Source organism: Anopheles coustani, chromosome 3 (assembly GCF_943734705.1).
Source record: "Anopheles coustani chromosome 3, idAnoCousDA_361_x.2, whole genome shotgun sequence".
Classification (NCBI taxonomy): domain Eukaryota; kingdom Metazoa; phylum Arthropoda; class Insecta; order Diptera; family Culicidae; genus Anopheles; species Anopheles coustani.
The window spans coordinates 27,696,711-27,723,341 of record NC_071288.1 but is presented as its reverse complement, the minus strand read 5'-3'; the positions used below and the strand labels follow the sequence as shown (position 1 = coordinate 27,723,341).

Genomic DNA, 26,631 nt, shown 5'->3' with positions numbered 1-26,631 from the left:
AAATCACCGGAACCTTGGTATGCTGAAACCCGCGCAGGAAAATGAAATTTATTTCTTCCTTATGCTTCTTTTTTGGAGTTTTACCTTCCGATGTATGTAGGAATACCGACGGGTTGGTTGGGTGAGACGGTGGTATGAAGCAAAATTTGCAGCTCGATTTATCCAGCGTATTATCCGATTGTGGCCATGGCTTAATGGATGCCTACTGCGCGCCGAATCCGAGCGACGCGACTGGACCGCAGAGGGCCGCCTCGGGATAGATCGTAGCGATCCAGCCATCCAGATGAAAGTCTTCGCGCGAGTTCGGCATCGGTGGATAGATCGTGCCGTAAACCTGTTCGTACAGATAGAACCCGTAGCGTGTCGGCTGCCCATCAGCATCGCCATCATCGATGGAGCGCGGTGCAGGGGATAGATAATCTGCATTAAGCAAAGAAACACGTTCGAACATTAACGAAACACAAGGCACGGATTCGCCGATCGATCGTGCGCAACAATGTAGCCATCAAGATGATGGCTGATGAACTGTACTGTGCGTGAAGAGTAGCGAACGAGCGAGGGAAAACGAACAAGTGTCACCGCAGATCGTTCGAATGCTTACCCATCACTGTATCACCATCCATGTATGTCATTCCATTTAGAAATGAAGATTCCTGAAGGAAGATGAGACAAGAGCAAACAGTTTTGCATTAAAAAGGGAAATAGATGTGAGCTTAATTCTCGAGAGGATTGTATTACACTTTTACTGGTTTTGGCGTGTTAAAATTTAAAACAAGTGGATACATCGAGTAATCGATCATGCCTGCCGTAGTGCCTACTTTCAGGCGTGTATTATTATAGCACGGGCCGATCTCAGAGTAACCCTTCATAGATCAGGTGTATAAGTTATCACATTCCGAAATGTTATACGCTTTTCATAAACACACATTCAAGAAACATTATTTCAGTCAATTATTGGTGCAACACATAATGCTCATGATTTTTTACTAAAATAAGATTGGGTCCTGTCCCATATGAAAGGTAAACAACACTGAAAAAAGTGAAAAAATGACTGGCCGTCTCGAAGATCTAAAACGACGTGACCTGCGTGACGAGATGGTGCGCGGAAACGAAACGAAGCGCGGCTAGCCATTTTTTCGCTTGTTTCATTTCATTTCATTTTATTGTACATAAATTGTTTGCCCCGAGGGCTATACAATTGGAACAAAAGCGGGGAACAAGGAAGGATAACGTAGCGGAGAAGGAGACGAAGAAGGATCATGACGTATGGGACACAAGGTGGGAGCGAAAGCTGGCAAGGGACATATTGTAGTCAAACCGATCACTCACGGCATTGAAGGCACGCAGGGCACGCAACCATAAAAAGGACCGGTCTTTCGGTCCTTCCAGTCATAATAACCTCAATTATTTACTTCTAGTATCTCGTATCAGCCAGCTGAACAATATAATTTTGCGAAATAAACGAGATTCAAATATGAAATGCTGTTTCAAGGGTTTATCGGAAGTTGGTATAACTATTATGGGTAATGCACTCTGTTATACCATTTTATAGCATCAGCTTAAACTTATGTTTACAGTGTTTTTGATAGCATTTCAAATATTAATGGCTTAGTTTTGTGTGAAGTATTTCAGAACGAGTAAATACTTGCGTTATATTTGATTTGACAAAATAAAATTCTCCATTAACCCGTTGTCTGCCGTGTCACCCAAAAGCGGGTGACACCAACAAAGGGGGTCCGCAAAGAAAATCCCTTCGACGGCGTGAGTTCGAATCCCAACTGAGACCGGACCCTCCCTTATATGAGAGGAGTGACTATCCACGTACATGATTTTCTGTATCCCTTGGGAAGCCTAGTTATAATCAAATTTGAACGAAAATGATTTTCTAATTAACTGTACTAAAACAGCGAGACAGTCAACGGGTGAAAGTAAATAATCACATCTTCTGCTCTGCCAAACTATTCCGTTTCGAGTTGGAGAATTATGACGCTAGATATAGAGTTAAGATTTGTCGAGACGGATCCGAATAGAGTGTAATAGTAGAATATTTTGCAAACATATCAACAGCAAAACTACCAGTTTTAATCAACGCCATGTACTCGACACAAAAAGCTCATTATTTTTTGCAATTGTAAAACAAATCCATCCACGATGTTTGCTTTGACATACCAGTCTTAACCATTGTGTCTCACCATGATAGCAAATATTTACTTGCCCCCATCGTCCCAATACACGAATCGTTCACAAAAAAAAAAACAAAACAAAAAAAAAGAAGATAAAAGAAAAAAAGGTGCCAACACCATCCGTTTTGTCGAAATAAATCTACACTAGTGTCACGGAAACGGCATGTACATGTACACCGGCCGGAAGTTGGCCTGACCACGGCGGTGCTCAGTGACGCCAGCAAATGACGACAATAAAGGCTGAGTGGCGACGAACCACTTCAGCTCGAGAAGCAAAACACCGCGCAAAGAGGTTCCATCACTTCCATCGGCGCAAGTAAGCCATCCATTTGGTTTACGGCGTCAAACGCCATGCGAAGCTTCGAAATTCCAAACTATAAATTATTTTCCCACCTCTCCTCCTGGTCAATAACTCTGACCGCAACTGAATAAGAAGCGTCATAATTATGATTCTTTTTTTTTTTGCAATGGCCTACCATACATACGCAAGGTAAAGCTAGGTCGTGCCCAGGTTTCGATCAAGTGCTACAATTGGAAGGCCCAAGTGGCCCTCTGCTGGAAGTAATGCTGGATTTTTTTTTTATGTATGTACTTCAAACACTTTGCCGAGATAAACATGCGAACTGCCGAAACCCGAAAAACGAACCGTAATGGACGCGCAATGAAGTTCACGGAGCAAAACTTGTTTTCCAACAGCCACAGTCCGTCCAAGTTGAAGGTCAAAATCCGACGAAAATGCGGCCACCTCTTCGGTCAAGAGAACATGCTGGCCGGACTGGGTATATACTTTCGCTTGAAAAACAGCATTCGCGGTTTTATGTTTACCTTTTTCCGTATCGTTTTATTTTTAGATTTCACATGGCCCCCAAAGGAAAGCGAACAAGTGGGCTCGTTCGGTTTTCAACTATTTAACTGTCGGTCAGATCATCTTTTGGAACTCATTCCATTTAATTCCAGAATGGTGGAGAAGCATGCATGTTCGTATCTATTAGCGAGAGTGTTCTGTTCGAACACCTTGCCAGTTGAATGTTAATAATTTGCGTCGCTGAAACGATGGCGATGACGCGATGTTCTCAGACGCTAAATTTACCATCTTATCTCAAACAAACCCCGCAGGGACTATCTTGCGAATAATAATAGAGTGCTAATTCGTGGAATTCTGAGAATCGATGTATAGAGGAACTCAATTGACCAGCAATATATGTACGCGATTAGATGCCTCTAGGGGTTAAAAAATTCGAACAAAAATTTTAATTTTGCAGTATACTAATTTCATCCAAAAGTCTTTGCAGTAAAATGAACAAAAAAAACTGAATTCCATCTGACACCTATGACACAATCGTTGTTGATGGAAACCATTTCAGGCAATTAGCGATCCACTTTCATTCGGCACCGCTTACGGCACCAACGGTTGTGTTTGAAAAGAAACCGAAATTTAAACACCACAAATTCATCAAAATCCTACGATGCTGCGGCCTAGCTAACTGCTTCGGTCAACAGGTTGAACAAACGGTGCCGGACATAATGCAACGGCAAACAGATGGAACAATAGTTGCACAGGCAAGTTAGTGCACATTGAGGCTCGTTTGTGACGGTTTTGGTGGCTTGCATGGCAACTGGACAATCACAAAGGTCCTATCCACCATCGCCCGTTTGGTGTTTGCCAATAAAACATGCATCAAAAGCGGGTCCGACACTTTGGTGACTTTGTTTTGAAGAACGCGTACCTTATCTATCTTCCCATGGAAGATCAATTGATTTTCGTCGGGTCGCATTGGGAGTTGCTCGAACTCGAACGACAGGTAGATGTCATAAAACTAACGTCTTTCACACGGCACCAACAGGTTTCAACATTAAATTGAACTTTGCGCTCCGTAAATTGGCGAGCTGAGATAAAAACGATCCCACTCCGAATCAATCCCGCGAGGATCGACGATTTCATCAGCTCGCGCAAACGACCAACATGCCAATCAATCGAAGTGGCACAGCACAGCAATCACCGATTCGGGAAGAGTACCTTCTCGACGTCAACGGTGACGCAAATCGTACGCAAACCGTTCCCGGAACACTCTCCAGCTCTACTCACCGGTACGTTTACTACGAGCCACTGGAGATAGAATCTGCGGTCCTCGGTACCTCGTCTTAGGCTGGGTTCGGCAACGAAAACCACCGTGTACAGGTGGTCCGGTTCGGCGTACTCGTAGTACAGCACCGGTGGCACCTCGAACGCTTCCGGTCCTACGATTTCGCCACAGTTTTCTCGCGACAGCACCCAGCCGGAGCGTTCGGCAAGCGCCAGCAGTGGGTTGAAGGCACACGCCGCGATTCGTTCGGCCTGAATTGAGGCCGTGCAGGTCGCCCCAACGGTGGGGGAATTGTCGCCGAACGTTAGCAGGGTCACCAGTAGCGCTAGACACACCGGACGAGCCATCGTGAGGTCTAACAGGCGGCGTCGACGGCGAGATGATTCCTAAGGATGTCGTCGTGCGTGGTCGCGCTTTTCAAGCCATCTTGGCGACAGTTTAAAGCTCACCGATTCCGTGCGCCACCTAGTAATTGGCCCCGGGGAGCTATTTTTCAATTTCCTCGTAATCGCTGATAAGCGTGCGTATGTTCTCGTTCGCTTCGGCTAAATCGGGCTCTTCGATACCTGCAACCATATGTTCCCAGCGAGACGAGCATTAGTCATTATCAATTAACCTTTGAACGGTCGTAACATTCCGTGCTTACCCTCATCAAGGTAATGATGTAGGAATGCTCTACGGTCGTACAGCTGCTGGTACTTGCCGGCGACACGCGACCACGCACCTTTCACGGCCGTGTTGTTCGACAGCACGCACAGAGCCTGATCGGTGCGGGCCAGATCGGAACCGGGTACGGCGATCGGTGGTTGATAGTTGATGCCGATCTTGAACCCGGTCGGGCACCAGTCGACGAACTGAACCGAGCGATTCCGGCGTAGCTCCTGAAGCGAGCGGTTAATCTCGATGGGTGATACTTCACCCCGGTAGAGTAGACAGCAGGACATGTAGCGTCCGGAACGAGGATCACATTTGACCAGCTGATTCGCCGGCTCGAAGCACTGTTGTGTCAGCTGGCTCGTGGTGGGCTGTTCATGGCGTGCCGAAGCACCAGGCACGAGCGGCGCGTACGTCACCAGCGGATAGTGGATGCGTGGGAACGGCACCAGGTTCGTTTGGAACTCGAGCAGATCGACGTTGATGGCACCGGTGAAGCGCAGCGAAGCCGTTATGCACGACACGGCCTGCGCAACAAGCCGGTTCAGGTTGGTGTAGGTCGGCTCCGGCACACCCAAGCTTCGATCGCACACATCGTAGAGCGCTTCGTTGTCCAGCACGAACGTGCAGTCGGTGTGCTCCATGGCGGCGTGTGACGCCAAGATCGCGTTGTAAGGTTCCACGATCACCGGTGACACCCGGGGTGACGGGAAGATGTCAAACTCCATACGGGATACCTTACCGAACTCTTCGCCTAGCCGCTCGAGCAGCAGCGTCCCGAGGCCGGCTCCCGTGCCACCGCCCACACTGTGGAACATCATAAATCCCTGCAGCGACGAGCAACCCTCGACCAACCGCCTCACCCTATCCATGGCCGGTTCGATGATGGACTTCCCGAGCCGGTAGTGACCCCGGGCGAAGTTACTGGCGGCATCTTCGCAGCCCGTCAGCAGCGTGCTGGGATGGAACAGGTCCCGGTACACACCGACACGCACCTCATCCACCACCGAGGGTTCCAGGTCGAGGAGCAGAACGCGCGGTACGCACCGACCCGCACGGTCGCAGCTGAAGAACGCGCTACAGTCTTCCTTGTGCGTGCATTCGCAGAACTCCCCATTAGCATAGATTCCGTGCTCGAGACAGTAGAGTTCCCAGCAGGCGCTGGCCATCTGGACACCGGCCTGACCCACGTGCAGCTGAACGATTTCGCGCTGTTGCGGTAAAAATGGAACAGAACCCGTTCCTTAGTGCGGAAAATAAAAGTCTTATCGCCAAATTTACACCCGGAAATAGGACGGCTGTTGTCTACTGCGCGCGTAGACGGAACTTACACATTTCGCCATTCCGGTCGCCTAGCAGGCTATCGTGTATTCTTTCGCTTTCTGCACCGCGTGCTGATGAATATTTACGGTTTTTTTTTGCAGGCTTCGTTTTATCCCACGGCAAGATTGTTTTGTTTTTCTAACCAGCCACACACAGATTTGGAATATCTTCACGCAACAGAGTGCGCCGCTACGTGCGAATGTTCAACGAAAGGATTTGGAACCGGTTTTACGCCGAAAAAAAAAACGGATGAGCAAACAATACGTCACTGTCGTCGGTATCTCACCGTGCGTTTGTCATAGGCCCATCACATCGTCAACGCCATCGTCGATCCCAGCAGCCCCAGGTGAGGCCAATGTGTACTTGGATGTCGCGAACAAAAACCAAATCCATCAAACCTATGTGAAATGCTAATAGAGAAACAAAAACCAAACCGAAAATGTTCTTTGTCCGTGATGGTCCTGGAGTTCTGAGTGCTCCCCTCCTTTGGAGGTTCGTCGCTTGTGGCCTACCGCAGCCGGCCCAAGTCGTTTGTAAGGTTGCGCGTGTTGGTTTTTCGTTCTACGTGCTTTGAAGATTGTTTGAAATGACGCTTCTCGTGGAGCGTTAGAAAAAAAAAAAATGAACCACCACGTCGTTCGTCAGCGAAATAAATTGAATGGTCATACACACGAAACTACAAACCGCGCGTAATTATCAGTACTCGTTTCGATCTTGCGATGTGGTTGCCAGGAAAAAAAAACGTACACACCTGCACAGATGTGCCTCACGTTATGAAGGCGAGTGAAGCATTTCTCATTCGTTCTGCTTCGCAACCATTGAAGCCGAAATCCAGCATGAAACGTGCTAATGATTTGACGTTGGCAAAGAATAGGTCTTAAAACTATGGGTAAATTATATTTCCAAACTTGTGGCCATTCATAAAGGTCACTTATAGAATCGGTTGCGAGAGATGGAACATGTATTAGTTGAATTTTATCTATCCCATCCATGTTCCGAGGAGTGGATCCAGCCGAGGAGTGTTCGCTTTTATTAGTATGCCAGCTCAACGGGTTTCCAGCCAGACTGTAAAACGATTTCCGTATTGAAGATTTTTGCATATTCCGTTCCAAAACCCGTTCGGTGAAGGTTCATCACTAAAAGTCTGCTAAAATTTGAGACCGAGTTCCCGTCTTAGTAGCGAGTCACTTTCCATACGTTACACATGCTTCTAATCTATTACCAGGAAACCGTCAAATCAAAGGCTGAGGCTCGGAAAGGCATTCGGAGAAGTCAAATCAAAGGCCGAGGCTCGAACAGGAATTCGGAGAAGCGTGTGCCTCATTTGTGCCGTTTTCATTTAAGTTTAACTACCGTTCTCAGAAAACCGATACGATGGGCATTTCGATCACAAACCCCTGCCACATGGTTACCGTGATCGGCCAGCCTCTAGATCAGTGATGTCAAACTCGTTTCTCCTCGCGGGCCGCATTTCCTCCCAAAATAGATTCGCGGGCCGCATTTCCTCCCAAAATAGGTTCGCGGGCCAAACCATATAATTGATTGGATTGATAAAAATATGTTCTTATCAATGTGGTTTTATCTTAACAGACAATCATGTTTTACATTTTCACATTTTTTCATATTATATTACTTCTTATAAAATCTACTAATTTTGAGTAAAAGAGAGGGTTTGGTGCTCAATCGTTTTCCAAATTTTAACGCATTCAAATCAAGTTTATTGAAATATATGTTGTAGTTCAACACTTTTGTGTATTTCGGTAAAGATTTTAGAAAAGTAAAGGTATATAATTACAATAGCTAACTTATTGCTCCACATATGTTATTTTGTTTGGAATGGTCTTGTAGTTCATCACGTTTGTTTTCTATAAACACTATTTATCCACTTGTCTAGAAAAATCTGCGTAAAACCTTTGCTGTTGTCAACCGCTATATGTCGGCGTGATGTGGATCAAAGTTGCATATCACTTTCTTATTGAAATTGTTTAAATTGACAATCGTTCAGTTCACTTGCAATTCGCAGTTCGTGAAACGATTTACATTAAATATTTTGCTATTGAAAGGAAAGCCAATACTCAAGGATCCAAACTTTCGATGTATTGTTTCAAAGGGGTCGCGGGCCGCACCCAATGTTCTTGCGGGCCGCATGAGGCCCGCGGGCCGCATGTTTGACATCCCTGCTCTAGATCATCAGTCCGACCGGTTATTCAAATGCTGCCGGTAGCCTCTGCCAAATAGTTCAATCAACTCGAGCGGCAGCCCTTTTCGGTGGTACCGTTTACCACGTGGTTGGGAAGCACCTCGGTGCCTTAATTTTATTGTTGTTCGTTTGTCGCTGTGTGACTGCTAACCTTGACAGATTTAAAATCGGAACCAAGCACGCGCTTTTACTTTCCCTCAGAGGTTATTGCCTATTTACAGCTCTCCACGCGCGCCAAGGTCGGAAACCGGTTTAGTAGCGATCGATTATGCAACCAATATTCATTCGGACAGAGTACTAACTTGAAAAGGGTCGAAATATTCACGGCTTGCTAGCGGCGTAGGAGTGAGCAGACTTCTCGCCGCTGTAAAGTGAAACCTTTTTTCAGCTCGCCGGATTTTTCGGACACATCTTCACGGTCTATGTGCCTTTTCCTTCATATGCAAAGGGATTTCGCGTGTCGTGTAGGCTCTTTACTACATTAAAATTGAGTCACTATCCCATAAAGTCATAATGTGTTATTTCGTAGCAGTCATTGAACCCTTATACCCACACAACGGATGGAGGAAAAGTGCTTACAATCACTTTTAACCGAACGAATTGGTCTAAAATATATTTATATTGCGTCATAAGCAACATTACCCTTTCAAAACACACGGTTGCATCGGCACAATTTCTCTTGCTGGTCGCACTGACTTGGGAGGCCGGAAAAGGTTCTCCTACTCAAGAGTTCACTTACCGATCTCTGATACATGCTAACAGATTGAGCAAACATGTGGAAAGCCGTAAAAAGATGTCCACCCCGAAACACCGGCTGACGAACGCCAGCGGTGACCTAACGGAGATTTGCACCTCGTTGGGAAAACGCGGACAGCAAACACGTCGAGCATTGGACGTCTTCGAGCCGAAAACACAAAAATCCAAAATTTAAACAACTCGCCAGCCGAATGAGGAAGAGGATTGCTATGCCAAATGGTCAACTTTCATACGAGCATGCCGCAAACCGTAGCAAACATTGCCTTTGGTAGGGGTAAACAATCTGGTCGCATAGTGTAACGCAGACCGGCGAGCATATGCGATTCGACACAGTATGCTACATGTGGACCTTTCTCCCTATCCTTCCCCTGCAGCTTCTCCTTTTTTTGAGGCATAAGACAACCATCGGATCGGGTCAGTTCCAACCCCAACAAGCTTCTGGCAGGCCCAACGAGTGACGAGAGCAACCTCGCGGAAACCATCGAGCACACTTCAACAATGGACTCTAACCCGCGGCCCCGTCAGCCAACGAGCACCTGTGTGTGTGTATGGGTACGGCAAGATCATCATCTCGGTACGACGTTCAATTGCCGCCTCAACACAACCGTGCGCACTGTTTGCCATGTTTAGCGCACTCGGTGGTTCCGATTATGAAGTGTGAACTTCATAAAGTCTCCCACCTCGCGACGGATCCTGTATCGACGGGTTGCGGACCGCGGCAGTAGAGAGGACGGTGTTCCAACAAACCACTCGCTAATCATCGATAGACATTCATCATTTCACCAGAATCATCTCTAGTGCGCGCTGAACCGCGCAGACAGCAGCAGTAAAAGATCTTCGCTCGCGACGGCGTACAGTGCGTCAACTGAGGGCGAGCAGATTTAGGATCTCCTTCCACGCAACGGAAAGGAATAAGGAAACAAGCAAACAGTCTAAAACGAAAACCATAAAAATCTAGCCCCCCGCCTAACATCGGCACAGGCGGTCCGGGGTTGCACGCAAAATTTTCCTCGTCTCGCCATTAAGTCCGCGGTTTCTTCGCGACGTCGTAACGCGACGTAACGTTCAGTGTACAAACAGAACGCGCCCAGGATGGACTTCTACGAGCCGGTCCCACTGGCGTTGGCCTACGGAAACGGCAGTCGGGAGTGGTTCGTTGAGCGATGGAACACCCTGCTGGACACGATCGGTAAGTAAGGTGTCACCTGTTGTGCCCGGACTGTGGACTGTGAAGTTTGGTGAATTCCTTAAACCGAGTGGAAAGCGTGTTAAAAGTGGAAATATGCAACTGCGATTGATATGTGGCTTTTCTTTTCGGGACTTCGGTCCCTAGGGGACGACCAGGAAACGCTGTACGTGTGGGTGTTGGTGTTCTACACCAATGCCATCTACTGGATACTGGGTGGACTGTTTGTGCTGATGGATCTGACCGAGTGGCCCAAGTTTATGCGCAAGTACAAGAACCAACCGGGCATGAACGAGCCGCTGGATTGGGAAAAGTTTAAGAAGGTAATGGGTTCCCAGAGGCCTCAGAATGGGCTTATAGTGCAAGAGCGTGTGTCCTGTCTATGCGAGAGCGTGTGTGATGGTGTACTGTACCTTACTCTTCCCTTTTCCCGGCGTACGTATTTAGCTAGTGAAAACGTTACTCTTCAACCAAACGGTCGTCGGCATCCCGACGGCGTACCTATCGTTCTACGTGAGCCGTAACGGTGTGCCACCGCCGCGGGAGTTCCCGACGGCGTGGACGATGGCGCGTGACTTTGCCGTGTGCATCACCCTGTGGGAGATCACCTTCTACTACAGCCACCGGTTGCTGCACTCCCGCTTCCTCTACAAGCACGTGCACAAGAAGCACCACGAGTGGACGGCCCCGGTGGCCCTGGCCGCCATGTACGCGCACCCGTTCGAGTACGTCTTCAGCGATCTGTTGCCGGTGTTTGCGGGCCCGGCCGTGATGAAGTGTCACGTCGCCACGACCGCTATCTGGTTCGCGTTCGTGATGGTTGACACCGTGCTGGACCACTGCGGGTACCATCTGCCGTTCCTGTCCAGCCCGGAGTCGCACGACTACCACCACCTCAAGTAGGTACACCGGTCAGGCGGGAGGTCGAAGGACGCATCTCAATTCCTTTGTGCCCATTCCTCAGATTTAATCAGTGCTACGGTCTCTACGGATGGATGGACTGGTTCCACGGCACGGACTCGGAATTCCGCAAGAAGAAGCAGTTCCAGCGGCACAACCGCATCATCGGGTTCCAGTCGGCACGGGAGCTAGTGCCGGATAAGTAAGGATACACGTAACGGCTCCTCCTCGTGAGTACCTTCCGAGGGCTCTGGGCGGGACTCGGTCCATTGCGGGACCGCATCCTGCATCGTGTGTCCTTCAGTGATTCGTTTATGATAAGGCATTCAAATCTCCCTACTTTCCTACTTTCCTGCTCCCCCTTCCCTCCCTCCCGTCCCCATCCCTTGTGTATAGTGTTAGAAGAAGTGACTAGGCAAATTGGACCACCTGCGTCCGAACAAGTTGATCGTTGAAATAAACGAAGTATACATTGATTTTTAAAAAGAAACAACCTTAAAAGCTGGCGACTTTGCAAGCAATAAAGTACAAACCGTACCACTTTAGCAAACGCAAACATTTTAATCCGCGATCTCCATTCATCCGAAACACCGATCGTCTGCTACCAACACACACGACTCCAGCACACGGGTGTCCCTGTGCGATCGGCAAACACATTGGCAATGGTTGTTGGTTGGGGTTAGAAGTGGAGTTTGAAGGCCTTCCTTTCGATCAAACACTGCGCCAAATCTCGGTGGCAGTGGACTTGGATTCCTTTCGGCACTGTGCCGTCCGCCGTGGTGTTGCCAAACAGAGTAAGTGAACAGTTTGCCGGCGAAAAAGATGGTCCCGATGATGGTGGTGGTGCAAATGAAATAACCCAACACGGCTTTGTTTTGGATCGCTCTGCCGGAGTATGATCTGGGGTTGGATGTTTAAATATTTTTACAACACCGCCACGCGTGCCACGAGCTAATTTCGGTTGCGTGTGATTACTTTCTGTTTATGGCGGCACATAAAACAATCAGAGTATTGATGGGCATCTAACAGTTCTCGCGCGGCCGACAAGAAACTACTGTGCGGTCGTAAAACACCTCGAGGCGCTGCGTATTCTAGGCACGTTTACGTTGAGCCGTAAGAAGACAATAAAACAAGACTAATTGGATTTTGCTTTCCTTGTGCTGCAGCTTTTTCTTTAGATGTCCAGATGCTTGTGCAAAGAAATTGACAATCTAACTTGAAAAGGTTTTTTATTTCTTTTAAAGTGCATCAGCTTTCGTATTGTATTGTATTAGCTTTTCTTTCCGTCGAATTTGTGGCCTTCCTCCGTAAGCCACTAATGGGCGTTACGATTCATTGAAGGGCTCACGCTACCATTTCGACAACAAACTGCGCAATTTGACATTCAGCAACTACTGTAAACTGTTTTTTATCACATTTATTTTACGGAACACCGCGGCTACGGTTGGCGCCGCCAACAAGTCAAACACACTTCGCTGTTCAGCCCATCGCAAGTTGGCCACCAAAATAGAAGATTTCACATAACCAGGTCAGCTGAGATAAATTTCACTCACTCGTGCCCCAGCGGCGACGCACTCGTGTGGTTCGGCGCCATGTGTTATGAATAATTGCTGTAACGAAGCGGAATGTCTTTATTACTTCACTTGTTTTGCTCGAGACGTAGGACGGGGAAATTGTAAATGTTAATTCATTCACGGGTAGAGCAATATGTTTATTTGTTGTTTTGTTTTGTTTCTTTCGCGACGCCCGCGCTCGGTTTTTAAAAGGAGTTAACTGATTTGCAATCTTATGCGGCATTATTTAATCATATTTCGGTTATTTCATCAATCATACGACGAAAAAAAGAAGAATATGTTTCATACAACTCTCCTTCAATCTTCGATTCTCTGTAGCGGAAGTTGCATTTGTATGAGAAATGTCTTTCTTTATAATCACACGTCTTGTTTGGTCTTTTAATTCAATGTTTATCTATAATACTTAAGGTGCTATCCAGTTTCGATGGAAAATGCTACGCGCAGATTTTAATCTCGGATTTCGTTCCATTTTTTTTACTAAATAACTATAAACTGAAATAATTCTGTATGCACAGCATCTCTTGCCAGTCCTAGTGTCACTTATTTAAAATATTTTCGAAAGACTTATTTCATGCAAAAATATACACGAATTCTATTAATGTATTGAAGGACACATGGTGTATAGCAACTGTGAATGATTTGTTCTTTGAATAGAGATTTTACATAGATTTTCAATTAAATTTTGGTTCAGATATCCATTAGAAAGCTATTCATAACTACAATGTTAATGAACGGGTAACTAAAGATCATCTGATCAACACGAGAGTTAACATTGAACACTGGTCTATAGAGGTGTACATTTCCATTTTCATTGCCTATTCTGTTTCGTTTAGTGAATGTTGAAACACTTGGAAGCCTAGCATGGAAACAACATACATTTTGCCTCACTAATTAGATTCATCAAAAGGCTCGATGCTGTCAATCAATGGTAATGTTTTTCATTGGCGAATACACCTCAGTGGCAACAACGAAACCTTCCGGAGCTTTTGGCAGTGATTTGGCTTTAGATAAACATTGAACATTTGGAAAAGTGTAGACTCATTCCATTCGATTGCCCCTGGATCGTGCGTAGCGTTGCGCAGCATCCAGTTTGGTATTTTTTGGCAAAAAAGAACCCTTCGATTGTGCACTTCTTCAGCGGCCAAAGTAATAACAGTACGTTCGATATATTCCATCGCCGGTCAATCGATTCGTGTTCGAGAACAATTAAGGGTTGTTTATTCTATTCTTCCGCCGCAAACGAGCGATAAAAGTTAGGGCCTCGTCGCAAATGACGTCCGAAGCAAAACGTGCGCCAACGCCGGTCCGGCCGGTACTGCAAAGGACGAAAGCCGTTTACATCGTCTTGGCTGAGCCAAAATGGCTGCCGGTGTTTAATGGCATTTGAATAACAAAACGAACCACCGTTAAAGCAGAAGAGTTTAGCTGAATCCAGTGACCTTCGCGGTCACCGGGGTCGCAAGCAAATCCGATGACAATTTATCGTCTCCCATTCGGATGCTGTGAAACGTCTTATCTGGCATCATGGGCCAGGGTTTGGCAATCTCTGGGCTTTTTTCTATTGGGCGTGGGTAAATTTTTGTCAACTAGTAACATTTTTCAAAATTACTAAAATATTAATTCGTTGCTAATTACTTTATAGAACCTGTAGCTCATCTTTTCGAAATTGCCAGAAATTTCTCCCTTCCTGAAAAAAAGGTTGTCGACTCCTGCTCTGGGCAGGGTACATCATCACTCAAATCCTCATCAACGGTCAAGTGCGTATGTCATTCCCAAAAAGTCCTGCGCATCTTCCATGAGAGTACTTTCCAACTTCCAACAAAAGACGTACACATCGTCGCCTGAGCTACTCTGGGTGTTTTCACCCTAAACATGCTGCGTCGTTTGCAAGCCCCGAATGTTGAACTATAAATATTCGTAGTGCAAATATTATCTCAAACAACACCGCACTCCGCAAACATAGTCTTGTCTTCCCTCATTTCATCGGGACCAAAACGGTTTGTCTTTTTTTTTTTGTTATTGGCGAGATGCTTGTTGTCTTTATTTCGGCGTATGTACTTCCTCGTCGCGTACAATCGGAACGGTCATGACGGCGGTACACACCTCCCTCGCCCGCGGGAGGCTTTCTTAGGTATGGTAGGACCCAAAGGACCCAAGTCTTTGGATCCGAAACGTTTTTTTTTTTTACCTTCGCCAATGATATTCCAGTTTCGGGTATGCAAATATTCTTCGCCGTCCCGGCTGGCAGATGGAACACAGGGCGGCCACGACAGGTGAGTACGCGTAGGTCATGAAGAAAAGGTGAGGTCACTCGGACGACGTGATCTGCCCCGCGTCGCGGTCGACCCCCGGGGGCAGCCATCGATCAGGTTTGCCGCCGTAGTCAACACACTTGAACGGCGAGTAACAAGTGATTATTTTCGGTCGTCACTAAAACCTCCCATCAGCTTCGACAGGGTGTCTCTTGTGCCGCCGTCGTCGTCGCCGTCTTTTCTTCGCCCTCGCCGTCGCAGATACACAGACACACACACGCACCCCCTCGTGCCGTCCCAGGTGAAGACGGTTGGAGACTCATGGGCGCAACCAGAATGGGTCGATGTTTATTATCATCCCCGGACGGATCGATAGTGGTCAGTCGAACGCGGATCGTCCTAAGCGCCGGACGTCTCTCCAGTGTCTAATCGAAGCAGCTAGCTGCGGCCGCCACACGTTGCGCCTATCGGGTCCGGTCAAGGACGTACTAGTTAGTGCGTTTTATCGTCGGCTAAGATGAACCTCTCGAGCGTCCCAGCGCTCGACGCCTGGCCAGCGAACGGTACGGTCGACACGTTCGCGAGTGTTGCGGCACTTCCTCGTGGCGATGGTCCACTGTTCGTGTGGTTCAACCAAACGTGGAACGGCTTTCTCGATCGCATCGGTAGGTCGGACGGTCCGAGGGTGGCGTCACCGGAGGTTACCTAAGCGGTGGCCTCGGCTCGCTGGCTGGCTGGCCCCTCGAGCCCTCGTTTGATAAGCGCCGGTATCTACTCTTTTCACTTTCATGCAACACCACCTCCACCGCCAGGCGATGACAACGTGACGCTCTACGTGGGCTTCCTGACCGTGTACACCTACTCCTTCTTCTGGCTCGTCGGTGGTCTGTTCGTGCTGATGGACCTCACGAACTGGCCGGCGGCGCTGCGGAAGTACAAGAACCAACCGGGCGCCAACGAGCCGCTCGAGTGGGATCGCTGCAAACGGCTGGTGAAGGTGGTCCTGCGCAACCAGCTCCTGTACGGCATCCCGACCACGTACTTTGGGTTCATGCTGCGCTGGATAGTGTTCTTCGAGCCACCGGATCCGCGCGTCCTACCCACGCTCGGTACGATCGTGCGCGACATCCTGGTGTGCATCGTGGTCTGGGAGATCACCTTCTACTACAGCCACCGGTTGCTGCACTCCAGCTTCTTCTACAAGCGCATCCACAAGAAGCACCACCAGTGGACGGCGCCGGTGGCCTGGGCGGCCATGTACGCGCACCCGTTCGAGTTCGTTATCAGCGATCTGCTGCCCGTGTACCTTGGGCCGGCCCTCATGAGCTGCCACGTGCTGACGTTCGTCCTGTGGTTCACGTTCGTCATGATGGACACGCTGGTGGACCATTCCGGCTACCATCTGCCCGTGCTGGGCAGCTCCGAGATGCACGACTTCCATCATCTCAAGTAAGTGTCCGTGTCCCGGGGCGGGAGGCAAACTTCTCGTCCCAGGTGTTAATGATGCACAACAGTCGTTCTGTAGGACAGCAGCTCGGCGTCCTCGTTCGTTGCGCATTCTAGCGATGCTATTAAAAGTGGAAATAGTGAGGATCAATATTTACACTCCGGTGTCGTAGTTACATCCTGTGATCAGCCCCGTGTGATCGATGGGATGTGGTGTATGTCTCCTACCTTCCAACCGCATTAGTGCCCGTCCCTAGCCAAAGTGTTAACAAATTGCAAAGAACTAAAATTGTCCTTTAAAATGAGCACTTCATTTAACACGCGGAAAGCCCCACCAAGTGACGCAAATTGTGGTGCTTACACGTGACAAAGTGAACTTGCGCCCAACGACTCCAATATTCAATGCATATACTTCTTCCCTGAAATTGATGGATTTCCCGAGGGAATCGAATTATGCTAATGAGTATAGCAATCGATCGTTCACTTTACCATTGACGTAGGATTTTTCAAAAAAGTGAAAATATTTTTTGAACAAGTTTGTTTGTACAAAAAAATTCTTACCTATTTCGTTCTATGGTGCAAATATGTTGCGGCTATTACAGATCTTCAGTTTGATTGTGATTTGCGGTAACTTCGAAGTATGTTCGGAGCATTTACTCTAAGTGAAAGTTTCAAATCAAAACATTTAATGTTTGCCGTAGTTACAGAGGTTGCTGTTATGTTGAACTTATGTGGGATATAGTTTTTTAATTATGATTTGATTTTTTCCATAATTCTATATGCTTTTATTCCATACCAACTTAACCCTTTTACATTATAAATATAAATAATATTAAAGACAGATTTGATATACTTTTACCACACCTCTTGAGTCCTTGTCTAAAACCGTATAAAAGCTTCGAAGCCGAACCTTTGTCATAATATGTATGAAAATTTACAACTCGATGCGATCGAAGTTCGAGCTGAGGCTGTCCATTTTGTTTTTCTCTTTATAACCATTTTTTAAACTTTTATCCTTGCGACAAGATGCTTGCGATTCAGCATGACTACAAACCTCATCCATGTCAGCAATTTATCTTGTAGAGGGGGCATTTTGGCAGCTCAAGCAATTTGATTGAGCGCTATAATAATCCCGTCACATCAACCGAATCAATCTCCACTACAAAATTTCATCGCAGACGGACGAAGAGGACGAAGACGTTCGAAACAAACCATCACTTGACTGCTTTGTTTGGTGACAAAAACCAAAGGCAGCATCTGAAGGCTCGCAATTAACTTCCCCGCCATTCTGGAAGCGCTTCTTATAATTTGTACCGCAAACACGGAAGTTTTGACATTATCATCCACAACCAAAATTACGGAACACCAAGAGCTGCATCACTATCATCGAAACAAGTTTTGGATGAAACCGAAATTCATGCTAATCGACAGAGTTGTCCCGGTAGGCCGCACTTATACACCCGACCGGACGCATTCCGTCGTTTATCGTTCGACCCCGGGGCCGCGCCATTCCTGTGTTCTAGCCGCACTCTACCCATCCGTCGGCACGATGATGCCACAAGTCAATATATCGACGGAAGGTGCTGAGAACACCGGAAAGGTCACATTTGCTCAACGAAATACGCCCATTAACACCTGCCTCAGCCACTATTAAGACGTAACGCTCGGCGTTGGGATATCGAGTATGTGTGAAGAAAACAAGGCAATGACGATGAAAATTAAACTAATTATCATCTCACGACGGTTGTTGAGCATGCGGCTTGTTTAGGCTGCGTGCCTGAAGAAGGGTGATCTGAATTCAAATGCATGCTCAGCCCTAGAGGGGGTTAATTTCGTAACACAGATTGCAGGTGACATTATAAGCAGTTTTGGCCAACAATGCATTCCCTTAGCTTCAAGTATCAAACTTTGAAGAATTGAAAACACTACAAAGGCACATGAATTTTAAACTTCACCCAACGGAAGCTGGCCAACAATATTGGCCCACATCCGGTGTGCAAACCTTGACCATTGCTGTTCGCATTAATGTTTCTATTTCAAATGTTTAAATCAAATGCCGCCACTATTCATGAAGGCCAAAGAGTGGGCAAAGCGCATAAGCTTTAGGTACCAGCTTATGAACGAAGAAGATGAGTACAAAAAAGAACAGTGAACTCAATACGGTTATGTTAACGGTAGCAGAAAGTGTTCCATCTCAAAATAAACTCAAAACATATTGCAACATTTTATTGGCACACATGTGTGACATGGTTAACCAAGTTCAAATGGCACTTATTGCAAGTTTGTTGGAAGTTTTAAAATCTTCATCCTAACCACGACCACCATATCACGTAGTGGCAATAGACCTCTGTTTAGCCTTTGTTTTCACGGTATGCACGGTGGATATTAAACAGACCCACTTCTCATGCCTGTGCAACCCGACGAACGACTTCCTCATATGCCGTCCGTCACTGGCCCCCGTTCGAGACCACACCCAAAACGGAATTAATCATTTGATAAATCTATCTGACAGGGTGGGCTGCCCTGAAACTGCCACGGTCGTTAATCGCATCGTTTGCAGCAACTTCAGCATCTATTAGTATTTTATTTGGATTGCTGTTTGCTGGCTTATTTTACACAAAAACGAAGCTACAAGTCAAAATTTCTTATCACACTTACGTTGTGCGATTATATAGAAAGAATATAGAATTTGGTGGACACTACTGAAACATGAGAATTAATTAAAGAAAAACCCGCAAGATCAATCGATCAAGCGTACCACCGTGCAAGGCATCGCTAAGTCAGGCGGAACTAATGATCGTTGCAGAAATATCCTACCCGATGACTATCGGTGGGCTCCGAATTTGGGTTGCAATATCAGTAGCAGGTTAAATGAATAAGAGGCGGAATCGTAGATGGAGCGTTTCGAATGTTTTGTCAAAAAAAACTAATGATTTATGAATGTCGTTTCCTATCCACCATCATAAAATATTGATAGCCAAACATTATTTTAGGAAACATTTAACTACTCACTGCTTATATTACTGAAAAAACTGGAAATCATACTTTTCAGTTTGTTGTAAGGGTATTTGCCCATTAAATGAACTGTGTTCAAGTAATTCTGCTCAGAGTAAGATTGTGTTTAAGCCAACGTTCGAATACTTACAGCATTCAAACCTTTAATGAATGTTGTAACTAAAACAAAAGCAAGTTTTATCTATTTTCAGAATAAAAATTGAACTAACGTAAATTCCTAAAATGAATTTGTTAACATTCAATAATTATTTGAGAGTATTTCAGCGAAACTATAACCGCTATTTAATAGTTTCTAATTGAAATCCTAATTTGATTGGACACGACCGAGATACTACAACAAACAACAGAAGAAAATCACCTGTCACACCGCTCCGGATGTTCGTTTCAAACGTCCTTACAAAAAGAAAAGTTCTTTTAGGCCGGATACTACCTTTCCGCTAGATCTCATTTCTATACGGGAGGGGATACAAATATCTTTGTCCGGTTTTTAGAGTAGCCGAAAAAGGAGTTTTATTGGGGAGAAGAAAAAAAACATCTAACTCGGATCGAACGGATCGCGAGCGTGCTCGACAAGCAAGTCGTGGACTGCAAACACCACTCGAAGTCGCGACATCGGTGGCAGCGAGGGGAGGGGGATCACGCTTGAGAAGTTGAGCCGTACATCGACGACTTCGGATCGAATCCTCCGCCGCGGAAGGCTTCAGTTATGCGTAAGCTGCCAACAGCAGCGCACCTTTTCTTTAGCGATAAGGCGTTCGCCCGTGGGTTCCTATTTCGTGCAAACTTTAACGACGCAATCTTTAGGAAATAGTGCCAGTGTTGCACGCTACTGATTGTGGCTTTCGGCGCTGTTGTGATCGATACCTACCAGTTTCGTGAGACACAAAAGCAAACGCAGTACAAAACATGGATAGCCTACTAGATCTTACGGCGAACGTCACCCTTTTGGGGGCGGAGGAATTCGTGACCCCCAGTGTTAGTTTTATCGAACAGAAATGGAACGCATTTCTAGATATAATCGGTACGGTCTGCACGAGTGCCAACGGGATCTAGTGCAGGTTGGCCGAGCAAAGTGCTTCCTCACCTCATATTTCTGGAGTCCTTATAAGATAGGCTATTTCCGGTTGAGCGATTTGGAACGCAGTGCCGATGGTCAGCATTAGATCCCGGAGACACTAGTGCTTATGTGCAGTGAGCGATAAGTATGGTGAATAATGATGATCCATCCCTTCATTTCCTTCCATCGCCGCCCTTCACCCTACGGTATCAGGTGACGATGTCGACACGCTTTACGTTTGGTTCCTGACAGCGTACACGTACGGGTTCTTCTGGCTCGTCGGCGGCTTGTTTGTGCTAATGGATCTCACCAACAAGCCACGGTTTTTGCGCAAATTCAAAAACCAACCCGGCGCCAACGAACCACTCCAGTGGGATAAATTTGTCAACCTGGTCAAAACCATCGCCTACAACCAGCTGGTGTTCGGTGTGCCGACCTCCTACCTGTCGTACCATGCGCGCAAGTTCATCGGGGCCGACATTCCCGATCCACGCGTGCTACCATCGCCGTACATCATCGTACGGGACGTTATGGTGTGCATCGTGGCGTGGGAGATCACCTTCTACTACAGCCACCGGCTGCTGCACTCGACCTTCTTTTACAAGCACATCCACAAGAAGCACCACGAGTGGAAGGCACCGGTGGCCTGGTCGGCCATGTACGCGCACCCGTTCGAGTTCATTATCAGCGACCTGCTGCCGGTCTACGTCGGCCCAGCCATCATGACCAGCCACGTGTTCACGATCGTCGTCTGGTTCACGTTCGTCATGATGGACACACTGGTCGACCATTCCGGGTATCACCTCCCGGTGCTCGGTAGCTCCGAAATGCATGATTACCATCACCTCAAGTAAGTTGAGTCGACGGGCCTGTCACCGGGACATGTCCCCGAAATAAGCGTCCTTTACGATAAATTTAGATGCGGTAGTTTGAGGCATTATGAGGAGACCCACGGGAAATTTTCGACACAACAGACCACGCCAGAAGTGAATGTACGGTCAGCAAGACCTTGGGGTACTACGTTGTCAGCCTCAAACACTGAACCAGGGTTTTCTGCCTGTGCTCCAGTCGAGTTTTGGCACCAAATGCATTCAAAATGTTTAATCTAGCTTTAAAAGGCTACAACTTGTTTTTCGTTGACATGATTCCAACAATCCTTGGATTAACAAAACCGGATTAGATTTTATTGCGAATTTCGTTCGTTGTTCATGATTAATTTATCTGAAGTTTTGCATGAATTGTTCGACCGCCGCTTGTTAACATGGTTTATTTAACAAAATTGAAAACAAATGTTTGCGTTTCAAAACTGCTCCAGTATGGGCAGGGTGATGAAGAGTTATGAAAGTCTTATCTGTTTTTTTTTCACATCATCATACTAGGAAAACTTTTTTGAATATGAGCTATTATTAACTCACAGAACCCAAGGCTTTTCCCATTTTCAATAACCTTACTGGGGAACATTGGGATGCAATACCATTTTGGTAGCTTCTCAAGCTTTTGATTCACAAACTGGTTTTTACCGATGCTGGCAACGCATCGTTGTGCAGCAGACCGTTTGCATCGAAATTACCTTTAATTCACAGAGTACAAGAGTACTTTCCATTCACCAAAATTTTATACCGAACATCGCGATGTAACGGATGTGGGAAACAGCAAAAATGCGCACTTTTTTACTCCCTGGTATTTTTTAAAACAATCCCCAAAAAACGAGCAGAATATCAAAAATACTTCCGTAACGCGAATGAAAATGAACCAGGAATTGGATAGTGATTGACATGTGCAACAAGCCGAAAATCAAGTTCGACGACATTTTTCTTCACAACCGCGCTGCCAACTTTAGATAGACAGATGATTTCAATCAAATTGGTTTTTTGCATCTTTCTTTGAATGGCTCTTGGTGTCTTGTATGTACATTTTTTTACAGTGTTTGTTTAGGGGATTATATTTTACCTTTCGAAAACAAATAGATGCTGACCAGGTTTTTTTTAAAGCGATCACCAGTTCTGGTAGAATACAGTTTGACATATGAAGGAAATTGAAAACTGAACTTGATTAAAAAGTTTGCACTTCAGAAGTACACCACATCAATGTGAAAAAGATTTAACAAAGTATTATCGTTGCGTTTATCTTGCTCACGGTATGATTAATGTTGATCATGATTAATCCCACCAGTTACCCCTACATAGGTTTGAGAAGGACGAACGTATCTTAAGATATGAAATGCAAGTCATCAAACGAGAACTCTCTAGAACATTCGAATCCAACTCTGCTCCATTCGTACAACGGTCGCCAACAATTGCACAAAGAGGTATCATCTTCGATTTCGCAACTAGCAAAAGGAGAGATTCTTCACTTTCTGGAGTAGGGCACGTATGTTTGCTCTGTTTTAGTTTACACCACCAGTTGATGGTTGATAATGTGGTGAAACTTGTCAATACTACTTAAGGGACCTGATCTTGTCCCTTGCATATAACGGTACCGACCATTCCCCTCGAAAGTTAAAAAGCCGATTCGCCCAAGGTTAATGAGATACCACTTTCCGGAGTGTAAGAGGGTGTTTTTGCTTTGTTTTGTAGTTCACACCCTCAACTTCCATTGGTTGATAATGTGGTGCCACTATCAAGAACACAAAGAGACCCAACCACTACGAGATGTTCTGATGCTCCTAGTTCTTTTCGTACAGTCATGTCCACCAATCGTAATGCCATTTTTGCTTCGTCTTGAAAGCCGATTTCAATCTAACAGGTTTTTGTTCGTAGCGCTTCGCTTTGCAACTTCTTGCATACCTCTTAATTTAAAACACTCTCAGAATGCATTCGATCCACTCAATTAGCATAAACTTGGTGGCGAATATGGAGATGCCACGGCAGCGCGAAACAGGAAAAGTAAAGATAATAAAAAATCACTTTTTAAATATGTGAATAAGAACAAACACATTCTTAGAAATGTCGCGTTAACCTGCTCTAAAAAAAGTGTATGAAACATTTAATACTAACCAGGAACTGCTAAGCCATTTGCAACAAGCCAACATTCCAGTTTTGACGACGTTTGTCGTTGTGGTTTAGAAGAAAAAACCAACTTTGCAAACTTTAGAAGAAGAAAGGATCCCAATAGATAGTTTGTTGCCTTTCGAAACGGCTTTGACTGGTTGTGGACGTTTTCTACACTGTTAGTTTATCAGATTAAGTTTTGCATGGCAAAAACAAAGGAATACTGCTGCTTTTTTATGTCTAGAATGAATGTTCAGCCAATTCATTTTGACGGACTGGACACCTGTGGACTGGAAAGGTCTTCCGTAACATAAATATTTGTTGGAAGTCTTTTCCTACCAACCAGCCGCAAGAGACATTTTATAACGTTTCTAATATTGTTTTTTTGATTCACATAATAGGGTCACCGCCAAGGCTACCGGTGACCCCGCCAGTGGCTTGTGACGACGCGTCACGTATCCGCTGACGGCGCAGAATCGCTAGATGCTCTTTTCGATTCATCTCTGCGCTGAAAATACCGGTCAATCATGACGGGCCGACGTGACGCTCACGAAATACGAATCGCGAGGAGGGGGCGCACTCGACCAACCTCCTATCGGCCAACGCACGGTCGGTCGGTGTCGAACCTTGGTTGCACCGAATTCCCTTTCCACGGTGGGCCTAACCTTACACCTAAACAGACCTACTAAACCTAACCGGACCGGGCAGCGCGCTACTGCTGGGCGATCTTCGCTCGGTAAGGTCGGCGGCTTTTTGGGGGGCCCGGTTTCACAACATAATTCATCCCCCGAACGCTCGAACCTTCCGAGACTTGTCCCAAGCCCTACAGAGTAGTCTTAGCATGACAGCGGTGCCGTGGAATGCAGCACGTAGTGGGTGTTTTATGTAATTTTTAATTCTTACAATCTCCCGAGTGAAAAGTGGTCGCGAATCAAACCCTTCGCCGATTTTTGTGGCTTAGGACAAAAAAGCCGCAACCTTGGTATTTCTTTCACACCCCAAGCTCGGATGAAGTCGGTTTGACCATCGTGGCCAGCATTCGTAATAAAGCACGGCTTCACCAGCACGCAACAACAGCGCGTTCCCCGCACTAATCGTTAGATCACCGAACGAACCGCTGAACTTCGAAGTCTTCGCCGACAAAAAAAAAAAAAAACAATCACTTTCTAATTACTGTTTCTATCTTTGTTTTTTCCTCTCTTTTATTGTCCTTTTCTTCTCCAACGGTCAACTCCGACCGCAACGCATCCACGGCCGAACGTATGTTGGCGAAACCGAAAACTAAAACGCAACCTCCGCCCCCCCGCCAACACGTTGGACACGTGAACCGGACGGCGCAACCCGAACCCAGGTTCAACCAGTGCTACGGTCTCTTCGGCTGGTTGGACGGACTGCACGGGACGGATAGCGAGTTTCGCAAGAAGAAGCAGTACCAGCGGCACCACCGTATCTTCGCCCTCAAGTCGGCCCGCGAACTGGTCCCGGAGCACTAGGGGTGGAAGCGGGAAGCGGGGTTTGGGTTCACGCCACCAGCTCCAGGAAGGATGCTGCACCCCCGTCGGACCCTGCGTGCCCGGGGCCCACCGATATCGAGAGCAGTGTGCGCGCCAACACCGACCTTCGGTAGCAAGGTCGTGTCCGTTACGCGCCGGTGCCGGGTCTGTGGGGTGGGGGGGAAAAGGGGAGGAAATGTTTCTAATGTACATTGCGCTTTTCCTCCGGTGGGCCACCTTTTCGCAACTCTTCGCAGACGGTTTGAGTGTTTAACGAACGTCTGCCGAGGTGTTTCAGTATTTAGCTGTAATATTATTTTCGTGTTGATTGTGCGGGACTGATTTTAACTAGCCGGTAAGCAAGGTACCTCAAATAGTTAAGCTATTAATAAACGATTGCGCACTATCCGAACTGTTCCAACGTAGGTGCAGGTGTCACACACATGCAAATAAAGACAAAGTAGACTAAAGCACCGCAGCATCTGCGTTGGTTGGGTCGCGTTCGGCAGTAGTGCGAATTGTTCTTGAAAAATGAAAATTGAAAAATAAAAGCCTTCGGGCCCTTCGGCCTTCTCAATGAGAAACTTGAAACATTTTCGTTTTTATTTTGCGTCGAACGAACCATCTCCACATCCACCCTTCACAACTCCGAATTGATAGGAAATTTCAATCGGTTTGAACCTGACGGTACGCACGTAGCAACATTTGCCTCCGAAAGCAAGATGGAAGAGATGAATTAAAAAACTACTTCCACATTAATGACCGTCAATGACTAGCGAGTTTGTTTTATTAATAAGAGAACAATTAACATTTCTTGTGGCCATCGGTAATGTAAAAATAAACACAAACAAAAACAAATTAAAATCCCTTTATGGGTAAGTAAGTATGTCCTATTTCTAATTCCTGTAGGGTCTTCACCATTCCTGCGGCCAAATCCCTAGCAGTCACCACGAGGTCAACCGAGATGGGCTTATGACGGGACTTTCCATCTTTTTTTTGAGACTGATTATATTATAAACTTTAATTAGCTTTAACTGTCAGCAATTAAAGCTGAGAAATGTTATTTGCATGGCGCAGGAGGAGGAAATTGAATGTCAAGCCCAAATTAAATTACGTTACTGTGCATGACTTGGACAAATGGATGTCTTCATTTCGGTTCCCATCTGACGCTTCATTACTTGCTCTCTCTCTCTGATGTAGTATCTTTTAATTTACGATTTGAAATGATCACATTATTTGTTTATGCTAAAGTGAATTTAAAACTAAAATGTGAAACAATTCAAAGTACCAGTAAAACGAACGGTATTTTTCCGTTGATAAAAATTATTGATGAAAGCGTTACCTCCCGTTACGGGAAGATTTAAAATACGTAGTAAGCTTTCGCCTCATGTAAGAGCTTTCGACGATCGCATAAACGTGGTACAAGGTAGTTTGAGCTTTTAACAAACCGTTTCTCAACGCCAACATTGTATTAGAAAAGAAAAAACTATAATCTTTCTATTGGCTGATTTTTTCAGA

General features: G+C 46.1%; 5 protein-coding genes across 5 annotated transcripts; 3 read left to right on the top strand and 2 right to left on the bottom strand.

The window, feature by feature from the left end:
- Positions 1-202: 202 nt before the first annotated feature.
- Positions 203-4,614, bottom strand: LOC131258861 (uncharacterized). The gene is made up of 3 exons (XM_058260253.1): positions 4,270-4,614; positions 602-653; positions 203-420 (listed from the first exon to the last, which is right to left on the bottom strand). The coding sequence occupies exons 1-3, from the start codon at positions 4,612-4,614 to the stop codon at positions 203-205; spliced, it is 615 nt and encodes a 204-aa protein (XP_058116236.1).
- Positions 4,615-4,753: 139 nt separating this feature from the next.
- Positions 4,754-6,264, bottom strand: LOC131258840 (tubulin alpha-4 chain-like). Its single transcript, XM_058260231.1, has 3 exons — positions 6,231-6,264; positions 4,914-6,164; positions 4,754-4,833 (listed from the first exon to the last, which is right to left on the bottom strand). Exons 1-3 carry the CDS (start codon positions 6,262-6,264, stop codon positions 4,754-4,756), a joined length of 1,365 nt encoding a protein of 454 aa, XP_058116214.1.
- A 4,028-nt stretch (positions 6,265-10,292) lies between these two features.
- LOC131258832 (fatty acid hydroxylase domain-containing protein 2-like) lies at positions 10,293-11,758 on the top strand. Its single transcript, XM_058260218.1, has 4 exons — positions 10,293-10,389; positions 10,534-10,709; positions 10,834-11,285; positions 11,351-11,758. The coding sequence occupies exons 1-4, from the start codon at positions 10,293-10,295 to the stop codon at positions 11,490-11,492; spliced, it is 867 nt and encodes a 288-aa protein (XP_058116201.1). The 3' UTR covers positions 11,493-11,758.
- Positions 11,759-15,629: 3,871 nt separating this feature from the next.
- On the top strand, positions 15,630-16,565 carry LOC131258821 (fatty acid hydroxylase domain-containing protein 2-like). Its single transcript, XM_058260208.1, has 2 exons — positions 15,630-15,777; positions 15,925-16,565. The coding sequence occupies exons 1-2, from the start codon at positions 15,630-15,632 to the stop codon at positions 16,563-16,565; spliced, it is 789 nt and encodes a 262-aa protein (XP_058116191.1).
- Positions 16,566-20,479: 3,914 nt separating this feature from the next.
- On the top strand, positions 20,480-25,232 carry LOC131259419 (fatty acid hydroxylase domain-containing protein 2-like). The gene is made up of 3 exons (XM_058260903.1): positions 20,480-20,594; positions 20,844-21,480; positions 24,972-25,232. The coding sequence occupies exons 1-3, from the start codon at positions 20,480-20,482 to the stop codon at positions 25,111-25,113; spliced, it is 894 nt and encodes a 297-aa protein (XP_058116886.1). The 3' UTR covers positions 25,114-25,232.
- The last annotated feature ends 1,399 nt before the right edge of the window (positions 25,233-26,631 follow it).